The sequence below is a fragment of the Mobula birostris genome, chromosome 24, assembly GCF_030028105.1.
Source record: "Mobula birostris isolate sMobBir1 chromosome 24, sMobBir1.hap1, whole genome shotgun sequence".
In the NCBI taxonomy this organism is placed as follows: Eukaryota; Metazoa; Chordata; class Chondrichthyes; order Myliobatiformes; family Myliobatidae; genus Mobula; species Mobula birostris.
In genome coordinates this window covers 61,659,373-61,669,426 of record NC_092393.1, presented here as the reverse complement: position 1 = coordinate 61,669,426, position 10,054 = coordinate 61,659,373, and the positions used below count along the sequence as shown (strand labels likewise).

Genomic DNA, 10,054 nt, shown 5'->3' with positions numbered 1-10,054 from the left:
TACATAATATTATAAGCAGCGAAAAATGTGTTCTGATCAGCATCTCAGGAAGGGATGGGCGATCCTGATGTTCATTCAACACTTCTCTCTCAACCAACACCTCCAAAAACAAATCTTTAAACTAATGACATCTCACAGTGCCAAACAAGCTGCTGTCATTGGGAGGATGTAATTAAGAGTGTGGCCATCGTTCTCATCAAAAATTCAAAGAAACTACTTAGGTTTGGAACAGATGGAGAATCAGGGTGGGTGTTTCAGGTTTCTGATGAATGCCCTTGCAGGAAAACACCATCCAGGTCATGCTCTCGGGAAGGTGCTGTGTGAAAATAATAAACCCATTTACTGTGATTACTGGGACATGTCTTGCACGCAGTTTACCAAAAGACTCGACTTTTTTGCCGCGCTACAGAACACGGGGCTCCAGACACGCACACTCACAGCTCTGAGACTCTTTCCACGTCTGGAGAATGTGACCGGCGCTCTCCAAACGCACGTCCCGGTAGGCAACGGCGAACCTGCAAACCGCGCATGCGCCCGACCTCCGCCGAGTTAAAACCCCGACCACGTGACCCGAGGCGGTGAGGGAAAGGGGGCGTGGCGGAAGGTCGCGCATGCGCAGCGGGCGGAAGCTATGCTAATTTTGTTGATATTCCGCAGAGGAGTTTTTGGAAAGAAACTGCCGGGGCGAGAGGCGGCGGCGGCGGCCGAGGCAGCAGGCGAGTGGCGGGGCCCGTGGCCCACGCACACACCGCCGCTCCATGGAGAACGCGCGCGATCTGGTGAGTGCGGCACCTTGGGCCTGCTGCTGGTGCCCGGCCTCTTTGTTGTGGCGGCCGGGGCCTGCTGCAGGCCTCGGGCTCTGCGGGAAGCCGAGCTGAACTGGAGGCGGCACTCCTGCTCAGGGAGCTGAGGACGGGGGCGGTCTCTGGTCAGCGTCCCCGCTGGGGGAGTGGTGGGGGGTATGGAAGACCGGTTCTGTCCTCTCACTGCAGTGAATGCAGACCCACTGCCCCTCAACCGCAGCCCGCTGGGAGAGAGGGAGCTCGGGCTGTGGGTCACTGTGGTCCGGGTCTTATAGGGCCCAGTCCTCCTCCCTGGACACTTTGGCTCTCCCTCCCCTCCCGCCACCCAACACACCGTCCATCCTCCACACACCTTACTCCGGTCTGTTCTCCTGCCCCTCCCCTCTGCTCCGCCCCCGTACATTCCCCCACTAAACCTCTCACGGGTTCTGTTCCCCAACTCCTCTGCACCGTCCGCCGTCTCTCCCTTGGTTATATACCCCACTGTCTGTTTCATACATTACGCCTCCCCCCACCCCGACCCCCCAGTCTTGGTTGCATCGCATCACCCATGCCTGCTCTTGTTAGACACTTTGAGTTGACTTTTGACAGACAGAATTTATGAAGATTGGGGCTGGTTGAACATTGAAATGATTGATTGGTTTATTGATCAGAAACTTTGTTTACTGTTATGAGGAAGATGGGTTACAGTTCATGTTGCTTCACTGACTCACGAGTTGTGTGACCCATGCCAAAAGTCGTTTGATGTGAGAAACAGGGGGGGAGGTGTTTTCACCAGGAAATATAAAAACAGAATTAGGCCTTTTGGCTCATCAAGTTTGCTCTATTTCATCATGGTTGATCCATTTCCCTCTCATTCCTGATTTCCTGCCTTCTCCCCATAACCTTTCGTGCACTGACTAATCACGAACCTATCAACCTCTGCCTTAAGGATACCTAATGACTTGCTGCCTGACAAGGATGAGGGAATGGGGTAAAGAATAAAGAACAACTCACCCCAACTCTCTCTCAGTGACATTGAACATTTTATCTTGACATATATTTATCCAGTTCTTGCTTGAAGACCACACTACACCCTATCTCAATCACACTTCAGTACAGTGTATTCCATGTTCCAGCCACACACTGTCTCTCACAAAGAAAGTGGTCATATCACTTTTAAATATTTTTCTTATTCCTGACCCTCCAGTACAGGGGTTCCCAACTTTTTTTCACGCCATGGACCACTACCATTAACAGCGGAGTTTGTGGGCCCCAGGTTGGGAACCCCTGCTCTGGTCCTTGACCATTCCATCAACAGAGTCAGGCTGATTATTACTGACAAATGTGACACTTGTTGTTTTGCAGCAGCAGTACGGTGCAAGATGTAAAAAGCTACGATAAGTTACAATACGAAATATAAAAAAAATATAAGTTATGCAAAATGGTTAGGTAATGTTCATGGTCTGTTCAGAAATCTGGTGATGGAGAAGAAAAAGCTGTTCCTAAAATATTGAGTGTGTATCCTTAGGCTCCTGTACCTCATTGATGGTAGCAATGAGAAGAAAGCATGCCCTGGGTGGTGAGAAATAACCTCTGACCAAGTAACCTGTCCTGACCCCTCATCACTTCATATATTTCCATCAGACCTTCATTCTTCTCCAAAGAAAACAGTCTCTGCTCTTCTCATCGATGTTTCTAACAATGTTCCTCAATGCAGGAACAATTCTTGGTCCTGTCCAGTGATTCCACATCCTTTAAGTAATAAAACTAGATTTGAATTTGTTTACTGTTAACCTGTGTTGGTTTTCTACAAAGGTTAGATTTTTTAATCAATAGTCACGCTCATTGCTTTATTAACCATTTCTTCAACCTACTCTGTCACTTTCAATGACGTGCACCTATATTCCTAATGCTGTTCGCTTGTGCACCCCTTTTAAAACAGTATCCTTTATTCTGTATGGCGTACAGTGCCCTGATCACCTTTTGTCAGGGGATTGCATTCAAGAGCCGCGAGGTAATATTGCAGCTCTATAAAGCCCTGGTTAGACCACACTCAAGAGTATGCTGTTCACTTCTGGTTGCCTCAGTCTCGGAAGTACGTGGAAGCTTTAGAGAGGGTGCAGAGGAGATTTATCAGGATGCTGCCTGGGTTAAAGGGCATGTCTTATGAGAATAGGTTGAATGAGCCTGGGATTTTCTGTTTGGAGCGAAGGAGGATGAGAGGTGACTTGTTAGAGGTGTACAAGATGATAGGAGATATGGATCGAGCAGACTTTTTCCCAGGGTGGAAATGGCTCATACAAATTTTAAGGCGATTTGAGGAAAGTATAAAGGGGGAATATCAGGGCAAAGTTTTTTTTAATACGGGCAGTAGTGAGTGCGTGGAATGTCCTTCCAGAAGGCAATATGTTAGGGGCATTAAAAAACCTTGTAAGGCACATGGAGGAAGGAAAAATGGAGTGGTATTTGGGAGGGGAGGGTTAGATTGATTCTGGTGTAGGTTAAAGGGTTGGCACTACATTGTGGGCTGTACTGTTCTATGTTCGATATTGCCTGCAACATAGTTTCTGTTTCCCCCTTCTGCCCTGAATCTTCCCATCGTATCAGCCTGTTTCTATCCTTCTGCAAGTTAGCACAGTTCTTTGTGCGGATGCCAACGTTGGTGGATTCTGTGTTGTCCACAAATTCAGAAATTGTGGCTTGTATCACTCAACCCGGATCATTAATATTGATCATGAAAAGAGAAGGCTATCAAATGAATCCCTGGGGAATGCCACAACTCACCTTCTGCCAGTCTGCAAAGCAGCTATTGACAACAATCCTCTGAGGCTGCCTGTTGGTTGTGGTTAACCATGGCTATTATATCCTAGCTGTCTACGTGTAATGAAAGCCAGCATGAGTGGGTATAGCTGCAAGGCAGTAGAGGTTTAAGATTAGAGTTTTCCTTCTCCTCAATGAGCTGCCAACCACAGCTGATGAGTCCCATCAGCTTGATGTGACTGGTTTTAAGGTGCCAGTATCCCATCTTTGCCCCTCCTGTCAGTAGAAATGGTTCTGCTGGGCTTAGTAGGTCAGCCACACGTGAAGGCCAGGAGCTGGACGTGGTTGTCAGAGGCTATTTGAGATGCACGCCATTGGGAGCATTTAATAGGTAGTGGGAATTTATCTCCACAGCTCTGTCTGTTGTCATTCACATATAAAGTGCATGGTAGCTAAAGCTTCATAGTTGTAAAGTATGGGGCAAAAACTGAACTAGTATCTGCCATTTCTCTGCCCATATTTTCCTTCGAAATAATTATGAAGTCTAACCCTGTGCTCTTGGGGAACTGGTTCTTGCTGAGAAATACACCTCTGCCTCTCAAAATTATAAAATTATGAAGGGTAAAGTCAGGGTATATGCAAGTAGGCTTTCTCCACTGAGGCCGGATGAGACTCGTATGATGGGTCATAGGTCAATGGTGAAATGTTTAAGGAGAACCTGAGGGGGAGCTTCTTCACTCAGAGGGTGGTGAGATTGTGGATGGAGCTGCCAGCAGAAGTGGTGGATGTGGGTTTGATTGCAATGTTTAAGAGAAGTTTCGATAAGTACATGGATGGGAGGGGTATGGAGGGTGATGGTCCAGGTGCAGGTGAATTGAACTAGGCAGAATAACAGTTTAGAATGTGCTAGAAGGGCCAAAGGGTCTGTTTCTGTGCTGTAGTGTAAATGGGTGAATAGAACTCGGGATTGTGATCAAACAGGTGATTTTCTAAGGCAGGACAGTCAGGGTAGGATTGAAAGTTGTTTTCATCCCAGCCTTTCTCCTGCAGTGAGTGAACAAACCACAGAAACTGAAAGAGAAAAGACCACAGGTAGAGAAGTGTTATGGGGGAACTAAAAATAGGATCAAGTTCTGGTTTTCAGCTCCTGGTAAGTTTGCTGCGAAACCTGTGCTTATATGAATGTGTTATGCGGAGAGGGAAAAGAAGACTTGATAACACCTTAGATGCATTTGTGTCTTTTCCAGATGGTTGTTTTGAGTAAGATTGTGGGAAGCTTACTAAACCATTGTAGTCTCCTCCTGTTAGCATGAAAGCCCCTCCTGCTTTTAAAGTGTTGCATGCTTTGGTAGTTCACCTATTGTGATGATGGGTTGAGCAGGAGAGGACTTTTCTCTCTGGAGCAAAGAAGGATGAGAGGTGATTTAATAGGGGTGTACAAAATGATAAGAGGCACAGATCGAGTGGACGGCCAGAGACTTTTTCCCAAGGTGTAAATGGGTGAAACAAGAGGGCATAATTATAAGGTACACACGCACAAAATGCTGGAGGAAATGCAAAAGAGTACAGTCAACGTTTCGGGCCGAGACCCTTCATCAAGATTGGTGAAAAAAAGCTGAGGAGTCAGGATAAGAAGGTGGGGGGAGGAAGGGTGAGATAAAGGGCTGGGAAGTTGATTGGGGAAAGAAATACAGGGCCGGAGAAGGGGAAATCTGTTAAGAGAGGTCAGAAGGCCATGGAAGAAAGAAATGTGGGAGGAGCACCAGAAGGAGGTGATGGACTGGTAAGGTGAGGGGGAAATATGAATGAGGAATGGTGAAGGGGGGGCGCGGGCGTTACCAGAAGTTCGAGAAATCAGTGTTCATGCTCTCAGGTTGGAGGCTACCCAGATGGAATACAAGGTGTTACTCCTGCAACCTGAGTGTGGCCTCTAGGAGAAGAATGGTCACTAGGAGACCCCGCTTTTTCTGGTAGACAGAGCGTAGGTGCTCGGTGAAGTGATCTCCCAATCTGCGTCGGGTTTCACTGATATACAGGAGGCCACGTTGGGAGTACTGGATACGGTAGATGACCCCAACAGACTCATGGGTGAAGTGTCGCCTCACCTGGAAGGACTGTTTGGGGTTCTGAATGGTCGTGAGGGAGGAGCTGTAGCACTTGTTCCGCTTGCAAGGATAAGTGTCGGGGGGGACAAATGGACAGGGGAGTCGCATAGGCAGCGACTCCTGTGGAAAGCAGAAATTGGGGATGAGGGAAAGATGTGTTTGGTGGTGGGATCTTGTTGGAGAAGTTACGGAGAATTATGTGCTGGACGTGGAGGCTGATGGGGTGGTAGGTGAGGACAAGAGGAATCCTATCTCTGATGGGGTGGTGGGAGGATGGGGTGAGAACAGACTTGCGTGAAATGGAAGAAATACCGTTGAGGGTAGCGTTGATGGTGGAGGAAGTGAAGCCCCTTTCTTTGAATAAGAGGACATCTCCTTTGTTCTGGAATAAAAAGTCTCATCTTGAGAGCAGATGAGAGGGAAGAATTGAGAGAAGAGGGTGGCATTTTTACATGTAACAGGGTGGGAGGAAGTATAGTCCAGGTAGATGTGAGAATTTTAAGGTGATTGGAAGAGAGCATAGGAGAGAGAACAGAGGCACTAAGTTTTTTTTTTACAGTGGTGGATGCTTGGAAAGTGCTGCAAGAGTGGTGGACAGGGCAGATAGAGCCCAGGAACAGGCCCCTCTGCCCACAGTGTTGTGCCAAACCAAATAAATTAGTCATCAAATGGCCAACTAACCTAATCCCTTCTGCCTACACAATGTCCATATCCTTCCATTTTCTTCACATTCATGTGCCTATCTAAACATCCCTAATGCATCTTGCTCCATCACCCACCACTCTTTTTTTAAAAAAAAAGAGACAATTTGCCCCTCTCAGCTCCTTTAAAATTAACCTTTCTTACCTTAAATACACTCTGTCTGGTATTAGACATTTCAACCCTGGGAAAAAGATACTGTCTGCCTATGCCTCTCATAATCTTGTAAACCTCTATCACATCACCTCTCAGCCTCCACCGCTGCAGGGAAAACAACCTCTTGTTATAGCACATGCTCTCTAATCTAGCCAGTGTCCCAGTAAACCCCTTCTGCACCCTCTCCAAAGCCTCAACATCCTTTCTATAATGGGGCAACCAGAACTGTACGCCTAACTAGAGTTTTATAAAGTTGCAACATAACTTCCTAACTTTTGAGTGCAGTGCCTTGGCTAATGAAGGCAAACATGCCATATGCCTTATCAGCTTGTGCAGCTGCATTCAAGGAGCTATGAACTTGGATTCCAAGATCCCACTGCTCATCAGCACTGTTAAGGGTCTTTCCCCTGACAGTGTACTGTTGACCTACCGAGGTGCAGCAACTCGCATTTACCTGGTTAAACTCCATCTGCCATTTCTCTGCCTATATCTGCAACTGATCTATATCCCTGTATTCTTTGCCAGTCTTCTACACTATCCACAACATCACCAATCTTCATATCATTTGCAAACTTACTAACCCACCCATCTATGTTTTCAATTATATCACAAACAGAAGGGGTCCCAATATAACGTAACACATATGTATAACACCACTAATCGCAGACCTCCAGCCAAAATAAGTCCCTTTGACCACCACCCTCTATCTTCTATGGGCAGATCCAATTCACCATGGATCCCATGCATCTTAGTCTTCTGGATGAGCCTCCCACGAGGGACCTTGTCAAACGCCTTATTAAAATCCACGTAGACACCATCAGCAGCCTGACCTTCATTAATCATCCCCGTCACCTCATCAAAAAACTCAATCAAGTTAGTAAGACATGACTTGCCATGCTGGCTCTTCCTAATTAAGCCATGTTTTTACAAATGCTCTCCCTGAGAATTCTCTCCAGTAACTTCCCTACCATTGATGTGAGACTCACCTGTCTATAGTTTCCAAGCTTGTCCTTGGTTCCCTTGTTGAACAATGGAACAACATTAGCTATTCACTGGTCCTCCAGGACCTCGCCTATGGCCAGAGAGCACATAAAGATATTGCTCAAGGCCTCAGTGTTCTCCTCACTTGCCTCTCTCAATAACCTGGGGTATATCTGATCAGGTCCTGAGACTTGCCCACCTTAATGCCTTTTAAGAGACCTAATACTACCTCCTTCTTTACTGTGAAATGCCCTAGCATATTCATTCTCTCAGCACTGATCTCCCTATCCTCCGTGTGCTTCAAACGTAAAGTACTCATTGAAGACCCACCCCCATCCTCTGCATCTAAGCAAATGTTCCCCCCTTTATCCTTGAGTGTTCCCACCCTCTCCCTGGTTATTCTCTTGCTCCTGATGTATGTAAAGAATGTCCTGGGGGATATATTAGGGATGTTTAAGAAACTCTTGGGTATGCATGTGGATGAGAGAAAAAGAGGGCATGTGAGAGGGAAGGGTTAGGTTGATCTTGGAGCAGGTTCAAGGGTTGGCTCAACATTGTTGGCCAAAGGGTTTGTACTTTTTTACAATGTTCTATGTTGTACTGAAATGTTTCATTATCTGTCTGTAGACTGAGCACTCTCCACGGTCCGAGAGGAAGAGGAGGGATTCGTTTGGAATGTTTGACGGCTACGACAGCTGCAGCGAGGACAGCAGTAGCAGCTCCAGTTCCGATGAGAGTGAAGAAGAAGTGACCTCAATACCGGCCAGCCTACCACTTATCAAAACCAATGGACAAGTTTACACATACCCAGATGGCAAATCAGGAATGGGTCAGTCACAGGGTCCTTCTCTGGAGCTCTGGGGACAGGCAGAAGACCGCAAAGTTGCTTGGAGTTTGCTTTACAAAATAGAATTGGATTCAGCTCTTTCTTTTTGCCATGTTCCATTATAAGTCTTAGTATCCAGTCATCTAGCTTCTGAACTTCTCAGTACACACGTATGTTCTCATTTCCGACAAACACATAAAGGTCATGATCCAATCCCATTTACTTTGTGTGGAGTCTGTCTGCCTTGTGTTGAGTCAGAATAAAAGAATTAGCCAAGATCTGGAACTGGAAAAATGTTGTCTTTGAAATTCCTCACTGACCACTGAGCTGTTTTTTTTTTTTTTTAATGCATGTCACTGTCCACTCACAAGCTGATGGCAATAGGAGGGAAGATGAACAAAATCCTGGTTGATTGTCAGCATGAGAAGTGTCCCCACTGAAACTTTGAAACTCTGCATGTACTCATTTGGAAAAAGACATTTCTGAGGCCAGCCACATGGAGAAACAGCTTTCGCTCCTTTATGAGATACATGAGGGAGCTCTAAATTAGAACAGTATAGGCCCTTCGGCCCATGATGTTGTACAACCTTTTAATCTACTCCAAGATCAATCTACCCCTTCCCTCCCACATAGCCCTCCATTTTCTATCATCCATGTGCCTATCTAAGAGTTTCTTAAATGTTCCTAATGTATCTGTCTCTATCACCACCTTTGGCAGGGTGTTCTAGGCACCCAGCGCTCTCTGGAAAGAACCTACCTCTGATATCCCCTTTGTACCTTCTTACAATTATGTTAAAATTATGCCCTCTTGTATTGGCCATTACCATCCTGGAAAAAGGCTGTCCACTCCATCTATGCCTTTTTATCATTGCATAAATCTCTGTCAAGCCAGAATAAGAAGGTGGGGGGAGGTGAAGTCCAAGCTGGCAGGTGATCGGTGAGACCAGGTGAGGCGAAGGTGGGTGGCTGAGGGAGGGATGCTGAACTGAGAAGCCCATGTCAATGTGGAGGCCTTTCGTGATTGCTCTGGCTGTAACTTATTCACCAGTAGTACTGTTTGCAACTCTGAAGCCTTGGTCCTGAATTAAAAGAACAGTTTTCTGTCCAAGGTGTTGCCTCACCCAGCATGTGCTGCTTTGTAAAACCGCTAATTTGTGATGTAGGAACAGAGTGAATGTACAGAGCAACCGTGGCCTCTTGTCATCATAGTTTCTTTTTGATTTCTCCAGCCACCTGTGAGATGTGTGGAATGGTTGGAGTGAGAGATGCTTTCTATTCCAAGACCAAACGATTCTGCAGTGTTTCCTGCTCCAGAAGCTACTCGTCCAATTCAAAAAAAGCCAGCATTTTAGCTCGACTTCAGGTAATTTTTGTAATTACAATATATAACATAATGTAGATTTACATGTGTGTGTGATGGTATTCACTCCATGTATATCCAGCAATTTCAATTACATCAACATTTGTCACATGAATAAGAGCCAGACTTCTACAAATACAATGATCTTTCTGAAATGTATACATTCCCAGGCAGGTCGGAAGTTCTCAGATGTTCTCTCCACTTCCGTGTGGCATTGTGATCTAACTTTACAAAAAGGTTTATAATGGCTATAATTGTGGTTTTTGTTAGCAAAACCATCCTACTGATTATAGTTTAAAATAACATGTAATTGTTTCCTGAGATGGTAATCATCACTTATAAATAACCTATACTCGTTAGTGTATGGGGTGCCCAGGGAGGG

At 45.9% G+C, this 10,054-nt stretch overlaps 1 protein-coding gene across 2 annotated transcripts in view; it reads left to right on the top strand.

Annotated features, from left to right (window-relative positions):
• The first annotated feature begins 610 nt into the window (after positions 1-610).
• Positions 611-10,054, top strand: part of mbtd1 (mbt domain containing 1) — an 80,734-nt gene continuing 71,290 nt past the window's right edge. For both annotated transcript variants that reach the window (XM_072242256.1, XM_072242255.1), the window contains exons 1-3: positions 611-779; positions 8,114-8,315; positions 9,542-9,675. In XM_072242256.1, coding sequence (XP_072098357.1) covers positions 759-779; positions 8,114-8,315; positions 9,542-9,675 — 357 coding nt within the window. In that variant the 5' untranslated portion in view covers positions 611-758. The remainder of the gene's footprint in view (positions 780-8,113; positions 8,316-9,541; positions 9,676-10,054) is intronic.